Source organism: Nansenia antarctica (assembly GCF_963989245.1).
Source record: "Nansenia antarctica genome assembly, chromosome: 2".
Taxonomy (NCBI): Eukaryota; Metazoa; Chordata; class Actinopteri; order Argentiniformes; family Microstomatidae; genus Nansenia; species Nansenia antarctica.
Genome location: NC_137675.1, coordinates 48190509 through 48216795, shown reverse-complemented (window position 1 = coordinate 48216795; position 26287 = coordinate 48190509). Strand labels below are relative to the sequence as shown.

The following is a 26287-nucleotide window of genomic DNA, read 5'->3' as shown; positions in this document are numbered from 1 at the left end:
TTTCTGAGAGTATTAGCTAGACTAACCCTAGTCTGGTCGACTCTACTCTAGGTCTACTCTACTCTGGTCTGGTCTAGTCTAGTTTGGTCTACTCTAGTCTAGTCTAATCTAGTCTGGTCTACTCTACTCTGGTCTGGTCTGGTCTGGTCTGGTCTAGTCTAGTCTAGTCTAGTCTAGTCTAGTCTGGTCTACTCTAGTCTAGTCTAGTTTGGTCTGATCTGGTCTGGTCTGGTCTGGTCTGGTCTGGCCTGGTCTGGTCTAATCTAGTCTACTCTACTCTACTCTAGTCTACTCTAGTCTACTCCAGTCTACTCTAGTCTAATCTAGGAGGAAGGAGGGAGCCCCTTCAAAACATTCCATCAATTAAGAGGATCTGCTAAATATAAGAGGATCGGTCCCTTTGGATCCTGGCAGTGGAAATGTATGGTTGTGTGTGTGTGTGTGTGTGTGTGTGTGTGTGTGTGTGTGTGTGTGTGTGTATGTGTGTGTGTGTGTGTGTGTGTGTATGTGTGTGCGCATGTGCAGTTGAGATCAGATTCATATATCCTCTGGGAATCCCAACCTCTCAATTACACCTCAAAGAGACAGACAGACAGACAGACAGACAGACAGACAGACAGACAGACAGACAGACAGACAGGCAGACAGACAGAAATAAAGAAATATAGACACACAGACGGGGCAGTCTATCTGCGAAATAAAGACAAATGTCCTTATAATAAAATAACTCAGTGCCATTGTCTGTTGAAAAATAATGTACTGTACCAGCACTGAAAACAGAAAGCCCGACCATGGCACACATCTTTGCATCCCACTTCTTTTCAGATCAATATACACACACACACACACACACACACACACACACACACACACACAGTCACACACGATCTATAACCCCTCTCTCACTTGCTCTGTCCCCGAGCGCATCAGTGCGCATGGCTGCACATCAGCTGTCAGGCAAACAGAAGGTGCCAAATAAACTCACAACCAATACTCATTCTCTACTACTATCACAGTACACGCAGTCTCACTCTTAATAAACACATTTTACCTTCCATATTTTGTCTTCTTCAGATCCATATCGGCGACATTTATCTGTCTTACCGACAGCCCTCCGCGCGGCGCCTACGGATTCCCCATGTTCGTCCCCGTGCGTCCTGGCCTGAACACAAGTCCAACGGAACCATGGGACGCGAAAGCACGCAGATACCGTAGTAGACTAGAAACCCGTTAGAAATATATGTTGTTATCCTGGGAGGCGTAGGGACAAGAGGGGAGCTGTAGCCACTAACAGAGACAGGGGGGTGTTGTGGAATAGCGAGCGCGCTGGAGAAAAGTGGAGTTTCTTTCTGAGTTTTCGGATGTTTGCAGGATGTTCCGCGGGACTGGGCTCGTGACCCCTCCCCTGGCTGATAATGCGCTTTCCGCGAGCCCCCCCCCCCCCCCCCCCCTCACACTCTCTCCACACTCCACACACACACACACACACACACACACACACACACACACACACACACACACACTGCAGTGCTCAGAGGAAAGCTGCTCCATAAAACCAACTCGGAGAATTAAATATTATCCAACAATAACAGAGGCGTAGTGGGTGGTCTGTGGGTGCTCAAGGGTCCGTTTGTCCTCGTCTGGGGTTAATATCATTCAGACAGACAAGTCTGATTTACTGTGACTCATATGTCAATTCCTGTCTTAGTTACAAAGTGTGAGCTATCATTCAAACGACTGCTTTATGAATAACTGACTGAGTGCATAGTGCAATTTGGAAAGAACATAGAGGAGCTTCTGGAGATGTTTGAAATAGCAAATTGAACCATTGGAAAGCAAATAGGACTACCATTTATTATTATAAGCATACATGTGGATAATAAACAGGCTAATAATAACATGAACCAAGTCATCAGACACAAATTAATCCGTTTATTTCCTGGTAACACGTTTGTGCTGTGTCCATATACACATACTAGAATCCCACTAAAAGTATCTGGAGTTATGTGACCTGTCAACAGCAGTTTCCCGTCGCGACTCAGGGCCAGCCTTGTCTTGCCCGTCACTGTGCGCAGTGTGTGAGCGCCACCTGTAGGTGATAGTGGAAAGGTGGTAGGTGATTGACTTCAGGCATGCATCGGTGTTTTATGTATACTGTAAAACTAAAACAAACAGAACGTGTTGGTAAACGTTTTCCCATACAGTCGTACCAGTATAGGGCCTATTGTGTGTGTGATGGAGGGCTGCTCAAATGTATCTCCCACCTCACTGCAAATCCTTTCTAAAATAGACGGCGTGCGCTTTAAATCCCAAACCTGTCGCACACACCGCTAGGGTTGCCAGATGGGGCGGGTTTCCCACCGAATGGGCGACTTTTGATCACACTGGGCCGGAAAAAAACCATTTGGGCGGTTAGGCTGGATAAATAGCATTTAGGCGGTATCAAACTGTCAGTGCCTGAAAGTTACAAAATGCGTGAAGTTAAAACTGACACCCTAGTAGCTACATACGATTTGCAGGTTTTGTTTTTATTTTACAAACATCATTGGCAACAGACATACAGCTTAGGGGGCAGGAGATGGGCACCTGCCCAATAGTAATTAGCGGTTTCCTGACAATAATAGGTTTTGGGCTGGTTTTGGGTGGATTTAGCGGTTTTTAGACTGTGGTTAGGCTGGAAATTGTCAATCCCAACTGGCAACCCTGCCTGTCGACCACACGGCCATGCGCAGGGAGACGGAGGAGCAGCACAGCCGCCGGACAACAACAACAACCACCTCTGGAACAAGGGAAGAGCTGATGGCTCTGTGAACACTGGCCCGTCCGTCTCCTACTGTTACTGTCCACAATCCACCCCGATTGCTGCTTCTTTCTGCCAAGACTGGACGGTGTAGATGGTGCCGAGCCCATGAACCTGGCTAGTCAGAGCGGGGAGGCAGGCTGTAGCCAGCTCCTCTTCGCTAACTTCAACCAGGACAACACGTAAGGAACGGCCAGGGGGAGGCTGGGTGGGAGGCCAGGGGAAGGGGTGGGAGGGAGGCTAGGGGAACTTAGGCTGGGTGGGAGGCTGAGGGGAGAGGGTGGCCTAGTAACGCTACCAAGGCTGGCAGAGGTTTGACCGTTGTTATCGCCTAATCGAGGTGTCTCATCTCGTTGTCATGACTTTCGTTGGGAAAGACGGAGTCGACAAGTTGTCGCTAGCTTGCTTAGCTAGCTGAGAAGCCACTGGCTGCGTTCGTAAATTTGCTCTGATAACGCCGGAGCGCACACTGGGTTCCTACGTCATAAAGGGACCAAGTGATTTGATTGGACGAGAGGCGTTCCATGAGTGCTGCTCAGATTTCCAGAGCGAACTTACGAACATATCCTCAGTCAGGGTGGTCAACCGAGGTTAGCTTGTTAGCTTAGCACAACGGGCGCGTCCATGAAAACCATTTAGATAACATTAAGCCAGGTGGTTCGTTCGCCAGTCTGTATGACAAGTTCATGAAGCTTAAGCTGGTTCTATATGTATTGTTGATATGTGTTTATCTAGCCAACGTTTTGCACCGTTTTGCATTTGTGTCGTTGTGTCACATTGTTGACCAACCATAGCCATCTGGCTAATGTTAACAAAGTGAAAGTAACTAGTAAAGAGGAATCTGTTTACCCTCGTGATTAAAGCCTGGTTAATTGGCTAACTATGGTTTGCTTAATATCCCCAAGAAAGACGGAATGAGGGAAAGAGATACTGTTTAAAGTAACGGAATTGGAGTGTATAAATGAGTGACGTAGATGATTGGCACTGCTGTCCACTTTTTGTTGGTGTTTTTCTGATCACCACCACCCCAGTCTGACCACCACCCCAGGCCTACTGTTACACCACATCCCATGTGACCGACCGCTGTCATAACCAGCCCACTGTCACCATCCCATCACACAGGCAGGCAGCACTGTCACAGACTGAATGACCAAGGGACTGAGGTCTTTTCTGTGCCCCCGCCTGTCTCTCTCTCTCTCTCTCTCTCTCTCTCTCTCTCTCTCTCTCTCTCTCTCTCTCTCTCTCTCTCTCTCTCTCTCTGCCTATCGCGCCTCTGTGTATCTTGCCAGCATCTCTGTCTGACTGACTGTCCCTCTCTCTTGGCCCTGTTTCTGTGAGTGTGTGTTCAGTGTGTGTTCAGTCTGTGCGTAGGTGGGGGTTGTTGTTTTCTGTCTCCTCTCTCTCTCTCCACGGCTTAAGCTACGCTAACCTGTGTGTGTGTGTCTGTGTCTCTCTCGCCAGGTCCTTAGCTGTTGGTACCAAGTCAGGCTACAAGTTTTTCTCCCTGTCATCTGTGGACAAGTTGGAGCAGATATATGAATGTAGTGAGTACCTTCCTGTATGAGTACCCCTCTGTGTAGTCACTGTCTCTCAGTTTCAGTTTTTTACCCTTTTGAGCGTCCCAGGGTCTGTACGAGTGTCGTGAGTAGCCGTGTTCCTCTCGGAGTAGAGTGAGATTTAGATTCTACTCTTCTTCACTCTTAATGTTCCCCCGTGCTTTAGTGCCGACGCAGTCATTCAGAGAGGAATAGCGATGCCTCGTGTCCCACAATCACTACCAAGTGTAATCATCTGAATTTAGCCGTTCAGAAGCCACATAGCCCTTTCGACCGCACCCACCGCTGACGCACACACCGCATTCACTCTCTCAGCTTAGCAGAGCACCGCTAACGTGAGCTGACATCCAGCAGAGCACCTGCCCCGAAGCTCTTAGGTGACGTATCGCTCTAGTGCTCTCTAGTCCCACCTCGACTCCCTCTGGAGGTATGACGCTCTCCCTCCCCTCTCCCTCCCCTCTCTCTCTCCCTCCCTCCCCTCTCTCTCTCCCCTCTCTCTCTCTCCCTCCCTCCCCTCTCTCTCTCCCCTCTCTCTCTCTCTCCCTCCCCTCTCTCGCTCTCTCCTATCCCCATCCCTCTCCCTCCCCTCTCTCTCTCTCCCTCCCCTCTCTCTCTCCCTCCCTCCCCTCTCCCTCCCTCCCTCTCTCTCTCCCTCCCTCTCTCCCTCTCGGTTCTTGCGCAGACACACTGAAAGGACGGGGTCTTAGGGGGGGGCCGCCACCCTTCAGTTTTCACTTTATACAAGAGCTGCCCCTAAAGCCCGCCCCCCACCTGATTGTGATTGATGTGTGTGTGGTCCTCTCAGCGGACACAGAGGACGTGTGCATCGTGGAGAGGCTGTTCTCCAGCAGCCTGGTGGCCATCGTCAGCCTCAAGGCGCCCAGGAAGCTCAAGGTCTGCCATTTCAAGAAGGGAACTGAGATCTGCAACTACAGCTACTCCAACACCATCCTGGCTGTCAAACTCAACAGACAGGTTGGTCCACACACACAGACAGGTACACACACACACGCACACATACATACACACACACACGCACCACAACACCACAACACCACAACAGACCACAGACGTGTCAGGTACACACACCGTACCGTACTCTCAGACTGGTATGCACAACACACACTTTCACAGGCAGATATATACACACACAGACACACACACACACACACACACACACACACACACACACACACACACACACACACACACACACACACACACACACACTAATTATTCTAGTATTATGACTGCCAATGGGTCCTGGCATAGATTACTTTTTCTTACAATGACTGATGGATAGATGATTCACTTACTTAGACAAATGTATTTGTTGTAAGTCGCTTAGGATAAAGGCGTCTTCTAAATGGCAAAAATGTAAATACACACACACACACACACACACACACACACAGTTTGGAACATACTTGGTACACACAGGGCATAATGTTTAGTGTGTGTTGGAGGCTGATCTTGTGTGTTCTTTGTAGAGGCTGATAGTGTGTTTGGAGGAGTCTCTGTACATCCACAATATCAGAGACATGAAGGTTTTGCACACTATCAGAGAGACACCACCCAACCCATCAGGTAACATAACCTACCCTAAACTTAATCTCTGAATAACCCCTCAGTCAAGACGTGTGTGTGTGTGTGTGTGTGTGTGTGTGTGCCTGTACCTGTGCGTGTGTGTGCGTGTGCTTGTGTGCTTGTGTGTGTGTGTGCGTCAGGGTTTCCGTTAACCGGTAATTACCGGTCTTTGTCCGATAAAATCTGTTGAAGTCCGACATATTTAAACCTATTCGGTCATAATGTCCGGTGAAAATAATTCCCTCTAAGTACAATTTGAATACAATTTGCTAAAATTAATTTGTCACATATTCTGATTCCTTCTACATTAAAAAAGACGAATATATAGGCTATATGTTTTCTTTTATTATTAATGTGTAGACTAGCCTACGCGATGAACAAACAGCGGCAGGGTTGCCAGATGGGATTGACAATTTACAGCCTAACTAGTCCGCTAAATAACCGCTAAACCCAGTAGCCCATTCGGCGGTAACCCGCCCCATCTGGCAACCCTGTCTCTCAACGGCGCGAGTAGTTTAGTAAGTTAATTTAGTTTGATCTAGTCTAAATAAAACCACTGCAGTGACCGGAGTCAAGGTTATTGTTCTGCGTGTTTTGGATGTGCTAGAGCACAGTGAATGACCACCGAGGGCCGTGAGATGCGGCTAGTAAAGGACGCTAGCGGCCATCTCAACCCCGTTCATTGATTGAGCCTGCCGTGCCCGTTCCAGCCCTGAGTCGGGAGAAGTACTACGGGAGTAGTGCGCTACTATCGACAACCTGGGCTACTGGTACCATTAGATTAGGATTGATTAGATTAGGTTGACAATACCACACTACATTTGAGTTTAGGGATATCAATGTTATATATGTGTGTATGTTTTATCTTTATGTATTAAATGTTATAATTGTTCCACATTTGAGACCTGTCTTCCCCCCACTCAGTTATTCAGTCGGTGTCCATCATTTTAGTTCAATTTAGTCTATCTATAGTGTTAGAGTTTAATTTGTGCCACTAAGGTGAAATAGTCCACGGGTGTGTATCCCCCCGATACATCCTCCTCATTCTCATACTCCCGAGTCCGAGTAAGTATGATTTGACAGGCAGCTAGACTTAATGCCTTCCCAATCAGCGAGACGTGGTTATAGAAATGACGTTGTTTTATTGATAAAAAGGCTAAAACTGGAAAGAGAATATAGAAAACGTACATTACTGTCGTGAAACTATTTAACACACTTCAGTTAACGTAATGTGGAGTCCGTTCATTGATCGATCGATGCAGTCCGTTCAAATAGCCATCAAAAGCTAAACTAGGCATACTTAAAATTACCAATTACATACTCAAATCCCATTAATGCAATTGAAATAAACATCTTAAAGTAGCCTACAGTCGTAATTCAAAGTAGCAAAGGTGACTAGGCTGCCCAGTGTGGCGCGCGTGCAGCCCTGGACATATTATGCCATAGTAGCGCATGCGAATCATGAAAGCCTATATTATTATATAGTTTGCATCTAATCGTATCGGATGAGAAATAGACATTAAATGGCATAGGCCTATATAGGCTACACAACAGCTAATCACCGCGACAAACACCTATATTATATTTTAATATGATGACCAGAATTTCTCCCGTTTGTCCGACACATTGAAATCTTCCCGGACACGTTGACCGGCACCAATTTCTTCTAACGGAAACCCTGGTGTGCGTGTGTGCTCTCTCCCTCCCTCCCTCCCCCAGGGCTGTGTGCTTTCTCCATCAGTAATGATAACATTTAATGTGTGTGTGTGTGTATGTGTGTATGTGTGTATGTGTGTGTGTGTGTGTGTGTAGGGCTGTGTTTGCCCTCCCCCAGGGCTGTGTGTCTAATGCTAACATTTAGTGTGTGTGTGTGTGTGCAGGGCTGAGCAGGGCTGAGCTCTCTCTCCACATGTAATGATAACATTTAATGTGTGTGTGTGTGTGTGTGTGTGTGTGTGTGTGCAGGGCTGTGTTCTCTCTCCACATGTAATGATAACATTTAATATGTGTGTGTGTGTGTGTGTGTGTGTGTGTGTGTGTGTGTGTGTGTGTGTGTGTGCAGGGCTGTGTTCTCTCTCCATCAGTAATGAGAACTGTTACCTGGCGTACCCCGGCAGCGCTACCATAGGAGAGGTCCAAGTGTTTGACACGGTCAACCTGGTACGTCATCACACACACACACACACACTCTCATTCAGCAGTTCTGTGTGTGGTGTTTTGTCGCTCTGTTCAACCCAGCGTTTCCTCCAGCTGTATGAACCAGTGTGACAGACCGTCTGTTTAGTTCTAGCAGGTCGTCTCCACACGTGTTAAGTGTGTTAGCCTACATGGACATAATAGAGCTAGCCATGCAGTCCGGACAGAAACACGTCAACACAGTACCGTTGGAGGAAGGAGAACAGATTTATTTGGCACATGCGCAACAGGTTGTAAACACGACGACGTCACATCAAGTGGTCCTCACAGTTGCCAACAGTTGTCTAGTGACAGTGCCTGTTAGGGGTGTACATCCGTTCGGATCGCCCTCCACGGTTCGGAACGCGTGTGTACCGCGGATCAATTGCAAAAAAAATGTTTACCTTTATTTTACCAGGAAGTCACATTGAGATTAAAACCTCTTTTACAAGAGAGACCTGGCCAAGACAGGGTCAAAATAGTAGCTTAAAAAACTGTTCAGATAACAAGACAGGACATAAGACAGTGGCAACAATACAATAGACAAACAATGGTAGGGGTATTTACAAGGTGATTAAAACATTGAGAAGTCTAACCAAAGCAGGTACAGCGAGCGGTGACCACATCCTTTAATCTACGCTTGAAGATACTTATGGAAATAAGGGCCTCTAATTTAAAAGTAGTCTGTAGGTCATTCCAAGACCAAGGGCCATAATAAGACAAGCTTGCCCTTCCAACATTGTTCATGATAAGTGGCACCTTGTATTGTAGCCATCTACGAGACCTGAGACCCGAGCCACTCGGTATAGGGATGAACTTCAGGCCCAGATAATTCGGTAAGAAGCCAGAGATGATTTTAAACACAAGAGTGTACCAGTGTTGGAGCCTTCTGACAGAAAGAGATGGCCATCCAACCAGACTATACAGTGTACAGTGATGGGTCCTGAAGGCACTATTGGTGATGTATCTTAGAACCTAATGATACAGGGGGTCTAGCTTGGATAAAGTGGACAGAGAAGCAAACCTATATACTGTATCACTGTTAACAAGTAATAATATTACTTAATATCTCTTGTAAATCACAATGTAGAGTTGCCATGAAAAGATAGACGCGACAGTTGCGGGCTTTGTTTTACTCTAAAGCGCAATGATAGGTTGATAATGCGAAAGAAAAATAATCTGTTGTTTGCTCACTACACGTGAAGCTGGGAATCCACAACAACAAGGCTGCGTTCGTAAATCAGTCACAATAACATCTCTCATGTTACCCACATGAAAAGATAGACGCGACAGTTGCGGGCTTTGTTGACAGTTGACAGCTCTGGAATCTGATCAGCGTTCAAGGAACGCCTCTTGTCCAATCAAATTACTTGGTCCCTTTATGACGTCGGACCCAGTGTGCGCTCCGGCGCTCTCAAAGCGAATTTACGAACGCGGCCCAAGTGTATCATGTTACGTTGTTCGGCGGAGAAGAACTCGAAATGCCTCCCTCGTCATTTAAATCCCATGTATGGGAGCACTTTGGCTTCTCTGTCAACTATGACGGGAGGCACGAAAAAGGTAGCTCGACAACTTCTGATAATGTAGGCATTTTTTTCATACCATGTTCAAAATAAGGGTTCACTTTATTATTTAGTTAAAAGTGGCATAAAACATGTTTATTCATCTGCTTTAAAGAGCCCAGTGATTCACTGCTGCAACCAGGCGCCTCCTCCCTCTCTCCTATCATTTAAATTGAGTGTATTTCAGTATAATTATGTAATGTGTGAGTGTAGAATATGTTTTATATATATTATATATATATATATATGTATATATATGTATGTATGTATATATATATATATATATATATATATATATATATTACCAGTTTTGACATCTTGAATGTTGTTGGTTTTTGTCACATAGTAAAAGTGGTATTTTTACAGAATTCAAGGAAAAAGCAGTTTTTATAAAAACAAAAATGTTTTGTGTTGATCCGAAAAATGATCCGATCCGTGACTCAAAAACCGTGACACGATCCGATCCGTGAGTTAGGTGATCCGTTACACCCCTAGTGCCTGTAAACGAGACTGCACACTTCATACATACATCTTAGTGCATTTCATGTTCAACAACTTGTGTCGTTTCTGTCTGTTGTTAGGAAATTGAACGCTAATGAGCAAATAAACTCACTGAACCCTCTATATCTGCTATTATCGGTAGCCGCTCAATATGGAGACGACGTTGCTTTTTGTACCCATAGAGTAGATATAGTTTTACAGTAATGCTGTTGTATCTGTTAACCTACATTTGAAACATCCTCTGTGTTAATATTGGATGTGTACGATGGTTGCTGTACAGTCACAAACGTAACTGAATGACTCCCAATGAACTGATTGCACTGTTAGTGTTTATATCCTTAATGCACTTTGTATTTATGTGGACATAAATAAAGCATTTAAAGTGTGTGTGTGTGCGTGTGTCTCCCTCTCATTATTAGCGGGCGGCGAATATGATCCCGGCCCATGACAGTCCACTGGCAGCTCTGGCATTTGATGCTAGTGGAACCAAACTGGCCACAGCCTCAGAGAAGGTAGGACACCTAGTGTTGTTACACCTCTAATATTGGAGTGAATCTCAATAAGACTTGTTGTAAGACCCCCCCACCACACACTCACTCACTCTCTCTTTCCCTCCCTCCCTCCCTGTCTCTGTCTCTGTCTTTCTTTCTTTCTCTCCCCCCCCCCTCCCCCTCCCCAGGGTACAGTGATTCGGGTGTTCTCCATCCCAGAGGGTCAGAAGCTGTTTGAGTTTCGTCGAGGAGTGAAGAGGTGAACCTTTTAGCTTCCTTTCACTATTATGAATGAATGAACGAGTGACTTGCATCTAGTCAGCTGACCTGGACTACCTCAGTACTCCACTGTACAGGTCAGGAGAGGGTCCAGGGTGTGTGTGTGGTCTGTCAGGAGAGGGTCCAGGGTGTGTGTGTGGTCTGTCAGGAGAGGGTCCAGGGTGTGTGTGTGGTCGGTAACGCGTGGTGTGTGGTCTGTCTCCAGGTGTGTGAGTATCTGCTCGCTGGCGTTCAGCATGGACGGCCTGTACCTGTCTGCCTCCAGCAACACAGAGACGGTCCACATCTTCAAACTAGAGACTCAGAAAGAGAAGTAAGTCGCCTGTCTGTCTGTCTGCCTGACTGACTGTCTGATTGACTGTCTATATGTCTGTCTGTCTGTCTGTCTGCCTGACTGTCTGTCCTCCTGTCTGACTGCCTGTCTGTCTGACTGTCTGCCTGTCTGACTGCCTGCCTGTCTGTCTGTCTGTCTGTCTGTCTGTCTGACTGACTGTCTCTGTCTGCCTGACTGACTGTCTCTGTCTGTCTGTCTGACTGTCTGTCCTCCTGTCTGACTGCCTGTCTGTCTATATGTCTGTCTGTCTGCCTGACTGTCTGTCCTCCTGTCTGACTGCCTGTCTGTCTGTCTGACTGTCTGTCTGTCTGACTGCCTGTCTGTCTGTCTGACTGACTGTCTCTGTCTGCCTGTCTGTCTGACTGACTGTCTCTGTCTGTCTGTCTGACTGTCTGTCCTCCTGTCTGACTGCCTGTCTGTCTGTCAGTCAGTCAGACAGGAGGGCAGTCAGACAGACAGTCAGACAGACAGACAGAGACAAGCAGACAGACAGTCAGACAGTCAGAAAGACAGTCAGACAGACAGGCAGTCAGACAGACAGACAGACAGACAGGCAGTCAGACAGAGACAGTCAGACAGAGACAGTCAGTCAGACAGTCAGACAGACAGTCTCTGTCTGACTGTCTCTGTCTGTCTGCCTGTCTGTCTGCCTGTCTGTCTGTTTGTCTCTGTCTGTCTGTCTGTCTGACTGTCTGACTGTCTTTCTGACTGCCTGTCTGACTGTCTGTCTGCCTGCCTGCCTGCCTGTCTCTGTCTGTCTGACTGTCTGCCTGCCTGTCTCTGTCTGTCTGACTGTCTGCCTGCCTGCCTGTCTGCCTGCCTGTCTGTCTGCCTGTCTGTCTGTCTGACTGACTGTCGGTCTGACTAGCTCTGTCTGTCTGTCTGTCTGTCTGTCAAGCCAAATACATTATATGTAAATATCAAGTTTACTGCTCAGTCTCATCGTTCTGTGTGTGTGTGTGTGTGTGTGTGTGTGTGTGTGTGTGTGTGTGTGTGCAGGCCGGCGGAGGAGCCCACCACGTGGGGGGGCTACCTGGGGAAGGTGCTGATGGCGTCCACCACCTACCTGCCGGCCCAGGTCACAGAGATGTTCACCCAGGGCCGCGCCTTCGCCACCGTGCGCCTGCCCTTCTCTGGACACAAGAACATCTGCGCCCTGGCCGTGTGAGTACACACACGCACGCACACACTCTACATGCTTCCGCGGTTCGCGTTGCACAACACTGTCGCAAGTACTGAAGTTATAATTGTGATTAAATATCGTTGGACATGAGCGATCCATATTATTTCCGGGTTGGCAGCCACTGGCGTGAAGGTAACACAGTACAGCGGAGGCGTGTGCTATATAAATATTCATGTGATGCATACACTGAACAAAATTATAAATGCAACACTTTTGCTCCAATTTTTCACAAGTTGAAATCAAAGACCGAAGACTTTTTCTATATGTACACAAAAGGCCTATTTCTCTCAAATGGTGTACTCAAATCTGTTTGAATCTGTGTTAGTGCACTTCTCCTTTGCCGAGAGAATCCATCCACCTGACAGCTGTGGCATATCCAGATGCTGATTAGACAGCGTGATTATTACACAGGTGTGCCTTAGGCTGGTCACGATAAAAGGCCACTCTAAAATGTGCAGTTCGAAAAAGTTTATTGACGGTTGTAAACACGCGCGACGCGGTCTGAGCCGAAGTCACGTGTGAACGGAAGAGTAAGTGGAGGGAAGGAGGGACGGAGTTCTGTCATCACTTTCACCCTTTAAGGCGTTTATTATATATCGATGGCCGAAACACAAAACCTCCTATCTGCAGAATTCACTTTTTGGGGAAAACGTTTTCTTGCAGAATGCTATTTGTTAAGAATACCCTTCACATAATACACCGTTTGGGGACTATAATCAGGGGTGCACATAACTTTTTAGGGCCAGTGCTCAGAGGAGCACCTAGGGATGCTGCTTGGTGCTCCCCGAGCTCGCGAGTCACGACCCGTCCCACAGGATGGATAAAAAAGGGATACATGGATAACTTATATTAGCAAAACGACATTTATTCATAAATAAAGATGAACGAACTAATTATTGTGTGCAAAACAAAACAAACAAATGCAAAATCAAATGACTGCTCTTTAAGCATGAAAGTCTGTCAGACTCCTTTAAACACAATGAAATCAACTGACATCTCTTTAAGCACTAACTGAATGTCTGTTCTTTAAACACACTGAAATAAACGGACATCTCTTTAAGCACTGCTCTGTTCTGTAAACACTGAAATCAACTTTTCAACCAAAAGTTACAGCCTAAGCATTTATTTATGCTACAAGCTTAATCATCATCATCACTGCTCTCTTGACTGCTGTTATCACTGTCCTCAATTTCAACCATGGTAGAGGATGTTGTAGGCTATCACTTTAAATAGCTCATTATTTTGATTGTGCAACAAAGTCTTTTTTTTTTCTTTTCTAATAGAATTCCCAACCATATTCCCTGGGTCAGGGGTCGAGGTGCGATAATGAAGCTGTAAAACAAACGTCTGAACGTTTGAAAGCTTCAGAGAAAAGAAACGTGTCCCTTGGTGTTGTTTTTCCTTTTAGCGACGAGTCGTTTGGGACTGAATTTTCACGTGGCGGCGTGATAACCGTGCGATACGCGATACGCGGAATGAAAGTACGAGTTACGATACTTTCCGAATGTTTTCGTGAGGGGAGTCGCCGTGGTCATCGTCGGTCGACTGTTGTGATGGATTACTCGTCGGGCCTTCGGCTGAGGGGACGGCAAATAGTTACTTAGTGGGGCTTGCAGTGATTCAGCAGTCAGCAGTCAGCAGTTGGATTTTGAGGAAGTAAATTCCTCTCCCAGCGGTTCCAGCTGTTGGTGCGCAAGAGCGCCTTCATGCGGCTGATCTGCCGCGCAGCATGCATTTTGGCGACGCATGCGCACTGGCGCACCAGTTATGTGCACCCCTGACTATAATACTATAGTATGTGTCAATAATAAAAAATAAAAAAGGTTTTGAAGTTTGTGTTTTGCGTTTTGAACATTTGCAGATAGGAGGTTTCGCGTTGATGACGGTATTCACAAAAGCTATTTTTTTGGAACCAAAGTTTATGGTTTAACGGTAAACGCAGCCAAGCTTAGTTCTCACACTACGGTGTGTTGCAGGATCCAGAAGATTCCACGTCTGCTGGTGGCTGCGGCTGACGGGTACCTGTACCTGTACAACCTGGACCCCCAGGAGGGGGGGGAATGCACACTCATGAAACAGCACAGGTAGTAACACTCACACACACACACACACACACACACACACACTCATACACACACACACACACACACACACTCATGAAACAGCACAGGTAGTAACACTCACACACACACACACACACACACACACACACACTCATACACACACACACACACTCATGAAACAGCACAGGTAGTAACACTCACACACACACACACACACACACACTCATGAAACAGCACAGGTAGTAACACTCACACACACACACACACACTCACACACACACACACACACACACACACACTCATGAAACAGCACAGGTAACACTCACACACACACACACACACTCACACACACACACACTCATACACACACACACACACACACTCATGAAACAGCACAGGTAACACTCACACACACACACACTCATGAAACAGCACAGGTAACACTCACCACACACACACACACACACACACACACACACACACACACACATGAAACAGCACAGGTAACACTCACACACACACACACACACACACACACACACACTCATGAAACAGCACAGGTAACACACTCACACACACACACACACACACACACACTCATGAAACAGCACAGGTAGTAACACTCACACACACACACACACACTCACACACACACACTCATACACACACACACACACACACACACACACACACACTCATGAAACAGCACAGGTAGTAACACTCACACACACACACACACACACACACACACACACACACTCATGAAACAGCACAGGTAACACTCACACACACACACACACATACTTGTTTATGCTACATTGTGGGACAATATTACTAGGACCTCCCGTGTGGGGACACCCCTTTCTAGACACCGTACAGCACTGAGAAAAATCAGGCATGATCAGAAAAAATTCAGGAACCAGAATCTCACTTCAAATTAGCAATATTCAATACTTTTTTCAAGACATGACTTCTTCCACCCATGTGGGGAGTCTCAGGTTGCTATCTTTCTGGGGACACCATAACACACTTTCAGATATTACTATCTTTCTGGGGACACCATAACACACTTTCAGATATTACTATCTTTCCGGGGACACCATAACACACTTTCAGATGTTACCATCTTTCTGGGGACACCATAACACACTTTCAGATGTTACTATCTTTCTGGGGACACCATAACACACTTTCAGATGTTACCATCTTTCTGGGGACACCATAACACACTTTCAGATGTTACCATCTTTCTGGGGAACACCTTAACACACTTTCAGATGTTACCATCTTTCTGGGGAACACATTAACACACTTTGGTTGAATCCCAAATGGAGCCCTTATCCAAGCCCTGAACCCTTGAAGACTTTGGGTGCGTTTGTTTAATCTCCCGGGAGCGCACTCGGGTTGACATAGTGAGTTATTGTCACTATGTTATTGTTGTTATTGTTGTTATTGTCACTATAATTGTATAGTTATTGTTAACTCGGGTTACAGCTTAGCATGTAACTCAGTACTCTAGTTAGCACTGATACAGCTTAGCATATAACTCAGTACAGTAGTTAGCACTGATACAGCTTAGCATGTAACTCAGTACTCTAGTTAGCACTGATACAGCTTAGCATGTAACTCAATACTCTAGTTAGCACTGATACAGCTTAGCATGTAACTCAGTACTCTAGTTAGCACTGATACAGCTTAGCATGTAACTCAGTACTCTAGTTAGCACTGATACAGCTTAGCATGTAACTCAGTACTCTAGTTAGCACTGATACAGCTTAGCATGTAACTCAATACACTAGTTAGCACTGATACAGCTTAGCATGTAACTCAGTACTCTAGTTAGCACTGATACAGCTTAGCATGTAACTCAGTACTCTAGTTAGCACTGATACAGCTTAGCATGTAACTCAATACTCTAGTTAGCACTGATACAGCTTAGCATGTAACTCAGTACTCTAGTTAGCACTGATACAGCTTAGCATGTAACTCAGTACTCTAGTTAGCACTGATACAGCTTAGCATGTAACTCAGTACTCTAGTTAGCACTGATACAGCTTAGCATGTAACTCAATACACTAGTTAGCACTGATACAGCTTAGCATGTAACTCAGTACTCTAGTTAGCACTGATACAGCTTAGCATGTAACTCAGTACTCTAGTTAGCACTGATACAGCTTAGCATGTAACTCAGTACTCTAGTTAGCACTGATACAGCTTAGCATGTAACTCAATACTCTCTAGCCCAATGTATCACCAAACAGCGCTCAATTTAGTCACTCACTATTCGCCTACCCCTCCCCCACACAGCACCTTCCACAGCTAGCAGCACACTCAGGCCTCAGCCGTTCATTTAACATTGCCGACCTCCTGAACTTTAAGGTTAAAATAAATACATACAATATCCTTTGTAAAAGTCAAACCCTGAAAAGTCATCAAACTGTGATGGAGCATATTAAGCCAGTAGCTTTTGGAAAATGGATGCATTTTGTGCATTCCTGGGCCTGCTAGTTAACTGAGAACCAATCACTATTCGCCTCCCCCTCCCCCACACAGCACCTTCCACAGACAGCAACACACAGGCCTCTGCTGTTCATTTAACATTGCCGACCTCCTGAACTTTAGGCTCACTTTTGGGACACTTCCTATGTAGCCAGGGGAACAGAAAAAGACACACACCATCAGTGGGATGCCAGCTTTCAGACAAAATTGTTTTCAAGTCTCTAGTCCATTGTATGGCCAAACAGGGTTTAACTTATTGGGGATAGGCCTCCATTGACATTACATTGCCGACCTCCTGAACTTTAGGCTCACTTTTGGGACACTTCCTATGTAGCCAGGTGAACAGAAAAAGACACACGCCATCAGTGGGATGCCAGCTTTCAGCCAAAAGTGATTTCAAGTCTCTAGCCCAATGTATCACCAAACAGCGCTCAATTTAGTTGTGCACTATGCAGACAGAGCACTGATTTGCACCCCTCCCCCACACAGTTAAGTTTCTGTTCTGCTGAAATCTGCCTCGCTCTGTTCAATTAACCTTCCTTCATGACCGGCTCACGGTGGGACCCGTGCCGTGCTGGCGCACTCATGTCCATAATCGAGAATTTCTCTTAGCTTCTCTCCCACCATGTCAGCCATGCAGAGAGCGATTTTTTTACTAAAATAAAATAACCAGAATGTTTATGATATGCTTTTTGTTAACTTTAGCACTGTGAGACTTGCAGTTGGAGTTCATATAATTGTAATCTCACCATATATGACAATACTCTTAAAAGGGTTAAAATAAATACATACAATATCCTTTGTAAAAGTCAAACCCTGAAAAGTCATCAAACTGTGATGGAGCATATTAAGCCAGTAGCTTTTGGAAAATGGATGCATTTTGTGCATTCCTGGGCCTGCTTGTTAACTGAGAACCAATCACTATTCGCCTACCCCTCCCCCACACAGCACCTTCCACAGATAGCAACACACAGGCCTCTGCTGTTCATTTAACATTGCCGACCTCCTGAACTTTAGGCTCACGTTTGGGACACTTCCTATGTAGCCAGGGGAACAGAAAAAGACACACACCATCAGTGGGATGCCAGCTTTCAGCCAAAAGTGATTTCAGGTCTCTAGCCCAATGTATCACCAAACAGCACTCAATTTAGTCACTCACTACCCCTCCCCACTCAGCCGTTTAACATTGGCGACCTCCTGAACTTTAGGCTCACTTTTGGGACACTTCCTATGTAGCCAGGGGAACAGAAAAAGACACACACCATCAGTGGGATGCCAGCTTTCAGCCAAAAGTGATTTCAAGTCTCTAGCCCAATGTATCACCAAACAGCACTCAATTATATGCTCAATATATTTTAACAGTGAAAAAACAGGAAATACAGATTTAAAAAAATAAATAAATAATCACAATAGTATGTTATTAGAATGATATAAACTTAAAATAAAATCAGTCTACTGTTAATAAAACTACTGCTGCAGATTTCTGTTGGTCTGTTTCTCAGACTGAATTGGTTCCATACTGCTTGGCCCTCTGAAAGGTCACAGCCAGGTCAGGTGCAGGTTGGGGCGGGGGAGGGGAGACATCAATTAACCACCTGCACCTCCAAACTTTCCCCAAAGCTACTGCTGCATTCAATGCACACGGGAATAACTGGTTTTCTGGAACAAGATGAATAATTATTATTCATAAATGTAGAACTGCTTAATCCCTTTATGTTTTGTAATTATTTAAAGATAAAACAACAGTTTTTAAATGTTTTTATAATTTAAACCATTATATGGCTTGCATGATTGAGAATGTTGTCATTTTTAATACACAGTTTTGGTACACTACATTAACGCATTTACAGAACTCTCCTTAAAATTACAAATATAGTACTTATTACTAATACACTCAGGCCTCAGCCGTTCATTTAACATTGCCGACCTCCTGAACTTTAGGGACACTTCCTATGTAGCCAGGGGAACAGAAAAAGACACACGCCATCAGTGGGATGCCAGCTTTCAGCCAAACGTGATTTCAAGTCTCTAGCCCAATGTATCACCAAACAGCGCTCAATTTAGTCACTCACTATTCGCCTCCCCCTCCCCCACACAGCACCTTCCACAGCTAGCAGCACACTCAGGCCTCAGCCGTTCATTTAACATTGCCGACCTCCTGAACTTTAGTCTCTAGCCCAATGTATCACCAAACAGCGCTCAATTATATGCTCAATATATTTTAACAGTGAAAAAACAGGAAATACAGATTAAAAAAAAAAGAAAATCACAATAGTATGTTATTAGAATGATATAAACTTAAAATAAAATCAGTCTACTGTTAATAAAACTACTGCTGCAGATTTTCTGTTGGTCTGTTTCTCAGACTGAATTGGTGCCATACTGCTTGGCCCTCTGAAAGGTCACAGCCAGGTCAGCTGCAGGTTGGGGCGGGGGAGGGGAGACATCACCAGAATACCTCTGTGTCATTGGCTGCTATAGGCATAAAAGGAGAGAAACTCATGGTGTGGCCCCCATCTTCCCCTGACCTCAACCCTATTGAGAACCTTTGGAGCATCCTCAAGCAAAAATATATATGAGGGTGGGAGGCAGTTCACATCAAAACAGCAGCTCTGGGAGGCTATTCTGGCATCCTGCAAAGAAATTCAAGCAGAAACTGTCCAAAAACTCACAAGTTCAATGGATGCAAGAATTGTGAAGGTGATATCAAAGAAGGGGTCCTATGTTAACATGTAACTTGACCTGTTACAGTTTTTCTCAGTCGCTTTGGTGCATTTCTCACATCACTATTAACATTTGCACAACAGTTAGTGCATTTCTCAGAACAATTAGTACAAACGGCAAAACCTAGGTGTTAACCTGCAAAAGCGTGTCACTTGCTCAAAATGGATAGTTCATTCCTCAAAAGCAAGTATTCATGTCAATGAAAGTGTCAGTGTCATCAAAATGAAAAGTCCTGACACCATTGTTTATGAACAAGATAGTCAAATGGCTTTGTCATGTTTTCATTATGACAGTTCACTCTAAGTGTTTTCCAATGCAAAAAAGTCAGATCTTGGTGACACTACCTGAAAATGCTCAAGACAGTACTATACACTATTTGCACAGCCATTTGAAATCTACAGTGGGTTACACATTACTGTATTTAGTGAGGTAAATGAGTACAAGACGCTGAATAGTTATGTTTCACATTTTTACTGCATATGCTCTTTGCAATTCTAATTTGTTCACAGCATTGTGCAAAAGAAAAATACAAACTTGTTTACCACAAACATAAGAAACACCCTTTGGGTAGAGCTGTGCACAACTGTAAACAATATTGCAGTACATATTGGAACTGAATTGGAACATCCAACATACTGTAAATCATTCATTGACATCCAGACGTTCCTGTCTGTCTGGCCACATATTTTCATCGACATCACAGCGAATATCATCCCTGGTAATGCAGCGAGGAAAGTATCTCCCTGAGTGGCGAATCCACCCTCTGCTAGCAAGGCCATTTGGGTATGTGGATGCCGGTCATATACCTTCCACCTCCAGGCAGAGAAAAACTCCTCTATTGGATTCAGGAATGGCGAGTAGGGAGGGAGATATTCCACCAGCATCCTTTCATGTGCTGCAAACCACTGTCTGACCAGATCTGAGTGGTGAAAACGCACATTATCCCATACAACAACATACTTGTTCAGATGGTCTCCATTTAGACCCCTCTCATTCTCAGGGATTATATCCCTGTAAAGAGTGTCTAAAAAAGTCAGCAGATGTTGTGTTGTGTGGACCAAGACAGGGTATAGTGAGGACGCCGTTTTCTGAGACGGCTGCACACATTGTAATATTCCCTCCTCGTTGGCCTGGGACATCAATGGTTGCTCTCTGTCCAATGTGATTTCTGCCACGCCTTCTACCTTTTGCCAGATTAACGCCTCATCAACGTATATGAATGTGTGCAGCGGTTCCCTGGCCTCCAGCTCCAGTACACACTTTATCCCAGAATAGAGAGAGAGAGAAAAAAACTCATTTTGGACAACATATTGTACAGTATGAATTGTCATGTAAGTGTACTGCATGGCACTACACAAAGTAACCAGTTTACAGCACTGGACATTAGAGTATGCATAGAACACATAAATGTTTTACCTGTACATACTGGTGACGGATCTCCTTCACTCTGTCGCTGTTCCGTTCAAATGGCACATTGTACAATTGTTTCATGCGCATTTCATTTCTCCTGAGCAGTCAATTGTAGCGATTGAAACGGATTCAATATTCCCAAAGATATTGTCATCCTCTATAACAGCGCTTTGTATCTCTCTCAACCTTATGGCATTGTTTGCAATCACCATTGCACACATGGCTTCCTCTTGTTGTGGAGTAAAAAGGGGCCCTTTTCCACCTCTGCAAGGTTGTCTTGCCTTGTCTTGTCTATGTGGTGCAGAGTAAAATTACAGTAATGTACAGTAAACATGAGATATACGGCTTTAACCCATATTACTGTAGTGAACAATAACAGAGAGAAATTGTTCAATTTGGGAGACATTTTCAGGAAAAATGATAAAGAAATGTATACAATTTGCTTGACAGATTTTGACAACTTGTTCAACATTTTTGGATGTAATGACTCAAGCAATGAAATGAGGACTTAGTTTTATAGGGAATGACTATTAAGCATCCAAAAGTATAGTTCATTTTGACTGACATGACATAAGCAAATGATAATGTTATAAAACAGCAGAGAATTGTATGACAGCAATTGATGCATGTCCAAAAGCATTTGCAATTTGTTTGAAGGAATGAGAAACTGCTACTATGATGTGCACAAATGACTAAATGTTGTGGAGGTTGAACTAACAGTTATGAGAATTTCAATTCTGATCAGAGAAATGCACCAAAGCAATTGAGAAAAACTGTAAGATGTTTTTGTTTGAAATAGCTTTTGATTTCAGTAAATATGACCTCCTAATATGACCTCCTAACCCTAAATTCATCACAATTGTTTGTTCTTTACAACCTATAAAATGTTTTGAAACTCTGTTGTGCATAATAATTTGGAACAGTGCATTTTGAGTTTTTTATTAAAAAAAAAAATACTGTTATCATTGGGAGGTTTGTTCAATAACATTTGAATTATACTCTAACGGTTGATGACTTGAAAATTATACTGATTGTCATTTGCATCGACTATTTAGGAAAATCTGATAAAAATATAATTTGCATAATAATTTGGAACGAGGTGTATATTTAACCTTTTCGAGAGGGAACTGTGCTCAGTATAGTTTTAACAATAAAGGTCCCATATTATCTTATATCTTAATTCACTTCCTGGTAATTGCTATGTTGCAAATACCCTGCGTTATTAAAATATGGAGAAATATGAATTAGGAAATTATGGAAATACTGTAATAGGTACAGATTTTAAAAGCATGCCCCCATCAGAATCAGAATCAGAAAAGTGTATTGCCAAGTACGTTCACACATACAAGGAATTTGCTTTGTAAAACATGGAAAGGTAATAAAAACAAGTGCCATAACCTGTGCCCCACCCAAAAACCAGCCGCCACTGCTATTTACACCATGGAATTATAGTCACACACTTTCTAGTCACAATAATAAGACCAATGTTAACCAGCGTTCTCTGTCAGAACACTCAGCCAGTATATTTGCTAGCGTTTCACCCTGCAAAAACTCTCGCGTCGCGCGCACACACTCGTCTCGCGCGCACACTCGCGCACAATCTTGTATTATTCTCCAACGGCACAACGCGAAACGAAGTGTGCTCCGTCCCCACTAATTAGATCTTCAGCCAAACCTGCACACCTGTCTCCACCCCCAATCATGTGCTTGATGCAAAGTGCACGTGACAGACAGGCAGCTCATATGATTGGCTGCAGGAGTGTTAAATGTGTGTTAAAATTTCTGCCATTTCTGTGAAAAAAATAGTAAAAAATGGCGATTTCGCCACCAGGGGCGCACTCTAAACACTGATTAAGCACTCTTTTCAGACTTATGTAGCAGTGTGGGTCAAAATTTAAAACATAGAAATATTTGCACTAGACATATCAGCAACACTTTTTCTACCAAATTCAATGAAAATCGGTGTGGGGACCCGTTTTGGGTCCCCACACCGATTTCGAGTCCCCACACCGTGGTTGTGCTGTCAGACCTCAGTCCCCACATAGTAGTATACACAGGCACACACACTCACACACACACACTCATACACACACACACACACACACACTCATGAAACAGCACAGGTAACACTCACACACACACACACACACACACACTCATGAAACAGCACAGGTAACACTCACCACACACACACACACACACACACACATGAAACAGCACAGGTAACACTCACACACACACACACACACACTCATGAAACAGCACAGGTAACACACTCACCACACACACACACACACACACTCATGAAACAGCACAGGTAGTAACACTCACACACACACACTCACACACACACACTCATGAAACAGCACAGGTAACACACACACACACACTCATGAAACAGCACAGGTAACACTCACACACACACACACACACACACACACACACACTCATGAAACAGCACAGGTAACACTCACACACACACACACACACACACACACACTCACACACACACATGAAACAGCACAGGTAACACTCACACTCACACACACATGAAACAGCACAGGTAACACACACACACACACACACACATGAAACAGCACAGGTAACACACTCATCACACACACACACACACTCATGAAACAGCACAGGTAACACACACACACACACACTCATGAAACAGCACAGGTAACACACACACACTCACCACACATACACACACTCATGAAACAGCACAGGTAACACACTCACCACATGCTCACTTTGTGTATATTGTTACACCTCTAATATTGGAGTGTATCTCAACAATTCTTGTAAGACCCCTACCACACACTCACTCACTCTCTGTCTGTTTCTCTCTACTCTCTCATCTCTCTCTCCTTCCTGTCTGTCTGTCTCTCTCTCTCTCTCTCTTGTCTGTGTCTCTCTGTCTGTGTGTGTCTCTCTCTCCTGTCTGTGTCTCTCTCTCTCCCCGTCTCTCTCTCTCTCTCTCTCTCCTGTCTGTGTCTCTCTCCTGTCTCGCTCTCTCCTGTCTGTGTCTCTCTCTCTCCTGTCTGTGTCTCTCTCCTGTCTCGCTCTCTCCTGTCTGTGTCTCTCTCCTGTCTCTCTTTCTCCTGTCTGTGTCTCTCTCCTGTCTGTATCTCTCTCCTGTCTCTCTCCTGTCTGTATCTCTCTCCTGTCTGTGTCTCTCTCTCGTCTCTCTCCCTCTCTCTCCTGTCTCTCTCTCTCTCTCTCTCTCTCTCTCTCCTGTCTGTGTCTCTGTCCTCAGATTAGATGGCAGCACTGAGCCGCCCAATGAGATCCTGGAGCAGGGGTCACATGACCGCCCACTGGTGGCACAGAACTACAGCACTGCCGTGACTAAAGGTAAACACACACACACACACACACACACTCCAAAGTACTTGTACGGTCACATAGTCGTAGTTTCTCATCTCATTCGAGGGGGAAATAAATAAATGAAATCCAGCATTTCCGTCATCATTTCCCCCCATTTTCGATGGACGGAGGCGAAGGTGACCCCCTGACCTTCTGTTGCTAGGTTACTGTGAGGAGCAGGGGGCGGTGGGCGGGGCCGGCCTGGAGGACGACCTCAGCGACCTCCGGCTGGACGAGGAGAACGAGCAGCCGCCCCTCATCCTGGAGACCGACTGACGCCCGCGGCAACCAATCAGAGGGCTCCTCTGGTGCTGCTATGAACATGTGACGCGAGTGGTGTGTGTGGGGGGGGGGGCGGGATTAAAGACGGGGGGGGGGGGGGGGGGCGAGGGGCTATTTAAACGCTCAGCGTCCTAGCCTCTCTCTCTGCGTCTCTCTGTCCGTTTGTACGTATACATGTATGTTTCTTATCTCTCCCCCCCCCCTCTCTCCCTCTCTCTCCTTCTACCCAGTTTAACTCTCTCTCCCCCCCCAGGCCACCTGTGCAGGCCAGCCTGTAGCTTTGCATGTACATGTGCCAAGAGTAGACCACTAGAAAACATGCTTGAAGTGTGTGTGTGTTTGTATGCCCGCTCAAGCGTGCGTGTCGGGTCTCCTGTCAGAAGCTTACCGCTTTATTCAGTTACACACCATAGATACACACACACACACACACGCATACATACCCCCCCCCCCCCCCCCTCTGTGTTTTATGGAAGTGATGATGAACGTGTAAGTGCCTCTCTGCTCATCGTCATGGTTACGGCTGTAAGAGAGAGCCGACCCCTCCGCTAGCTTAATTAAAGCTGTCGAGAGACACACACACACACAGACACACAGACACTGTCTGTCCCTCCCTTCTGCCCCCCCTACACACACACACACACACACACACACACACACACACACACACACTCTCTCTCTGTCCTCCCCGTGAGAATGCTGGTGTGTTCCATCAGTCGTGTTCTGATGTTGTTTCTGAGAGAATGTTCTTTCTTCTGCTTCTGACATCAGGCTGAGGGGGGAGCGGCTGAGCTACCGACTGTGTGAATGCTGGGCATGTACATTAGCATATGTTAGCATTAGCTTCCTCCTCGCTCACTTTATCCAATCAGATAGAGGCTCAGTGGACACGCCCCACCCCCCCCCCCCCCCCCCCCTTCTCTCTGAGGCCTGCAGTCATTGGTTGATTTAACAACAATATCACTATTTTAATCTACGTAACCAATCAGACTGGCGTCTCATCCGTACTGTGAGAAACATGCATGGTGTTCTGACATGGTACTGTGTATGTTGAGGTGGCACCTGGTTGTCAATAGTCTCGTCAGATATACAGATGAAAATAATCAGAAAGAAGGTGTGCTTGAGAGTCCTACTCTAAATCATCACAATGCTTGATCATTTGAATATTATCTTGATTATTTCTCAATACTAATCGTTTTATCACGCCATGCAGATGGATTTAACCGTTAAAAAAAGCAAACTCGGGGTTAGCTTTAACTCTGGGTTCTAGTTTGGTTGGCCACTCAGGCCGGGGCAGGTCCGCTGGGTCTCATCCAGATGCATGATTTACCATGATCCTCTGGTGTGAGGCGGCGGGAGCCGCTGAAGAAGGACGGGGTTCAGAGGTTGTCATGACGTTTTTCTAATGATTTTGTATAAAATGTGGAATGTTCATCTGAAACTAAATGATATTAAAATCCATGTTG

General features: G+C 45.2%; 2 protein-coding genes across 3 annotated transcripts in view; one reads left to right on the top strand and one right to left on the bottom strand.

Moving 5' to 3' along the window:
- The window catches only part of LOC308151939 (monocyte to macrophage differentiation factor 2-like), a gene marked incomplete at both ends in the record, with an annotated part of 15838 nt that extends 14758 nt beyond the window's left edge, over positions 1-1080 (bottom strand). The window contains one exon of the mRNA XM_080524834.1: positions 1052-1080. Coding sequence (XP_080380960.1) covers positions 1052-1080 — 29 coding nt within the window. The remainder of the gene's footprint in view (positions 1-1051) is intronic.
- Positions 1081-2733: 1653 nt separating this feature from the next.
- Positions 2734-26287, top strand: wipi2 (WD repeat domain, phosphoinositide interacting 2). 2 transcript variants are annotated; one of them, XM_080523682.1, is made up of 12 exons: positions 2734-2982; positions 4262-4344; positions 5162-5331; positions 5847-5943; positions 8006-8103; positions 10601-10693; positions 10861-10931; positions 11157-11264; positions 12285-12449; positions 14445-14552; positions 24430-24527; positions 24703-26287. In XM_080523682.1, the coding sequence occupies exons 1-12, from the start codon at positions 2909-2911 to the stop codon at positions 24813-24815; spliced, it is 1278 nt and encodes a 425-aa protein (XP_080379808.1). In that variant the 5' UTR covers positions 2734-2908; the 3' UTR covers positions 24816-26287. The 2 variants fall into 2 exon arrangements, with proteins under 2 accessions (XP_080379808.1, XP_080379809.1); XM_080523683.1 differs by lacking the exon at positions 4262-4344 and having other exon boundaries at positions 2954-2982.

Excerpts from the sequence above, each read along its gene's own strand:
- wipi2 (XM_080523682.1), top strand. The coding sequence starts at position 2,909 with ATGAACCTGGCTAGTCAGAGCGGGGAGGCAGGCTGTAGCCAGCTCCTC. Across the intron at positions 5,332-5,846 it reads CTGTCAAACTCAACAGACAG|AGGCTGATAGTGTGTTTGGA; the intron begins GTTGGTCCACAC and ends TGTTCTTTGTAG. Across the intron at positions 12,450-14,444 it reads AACATCTGCGCCCTGGCCGT|GATCCAGAAGATTCCACGTC; the intron begins GTGAGTACACAC and ends GGTGTGTTGCAG.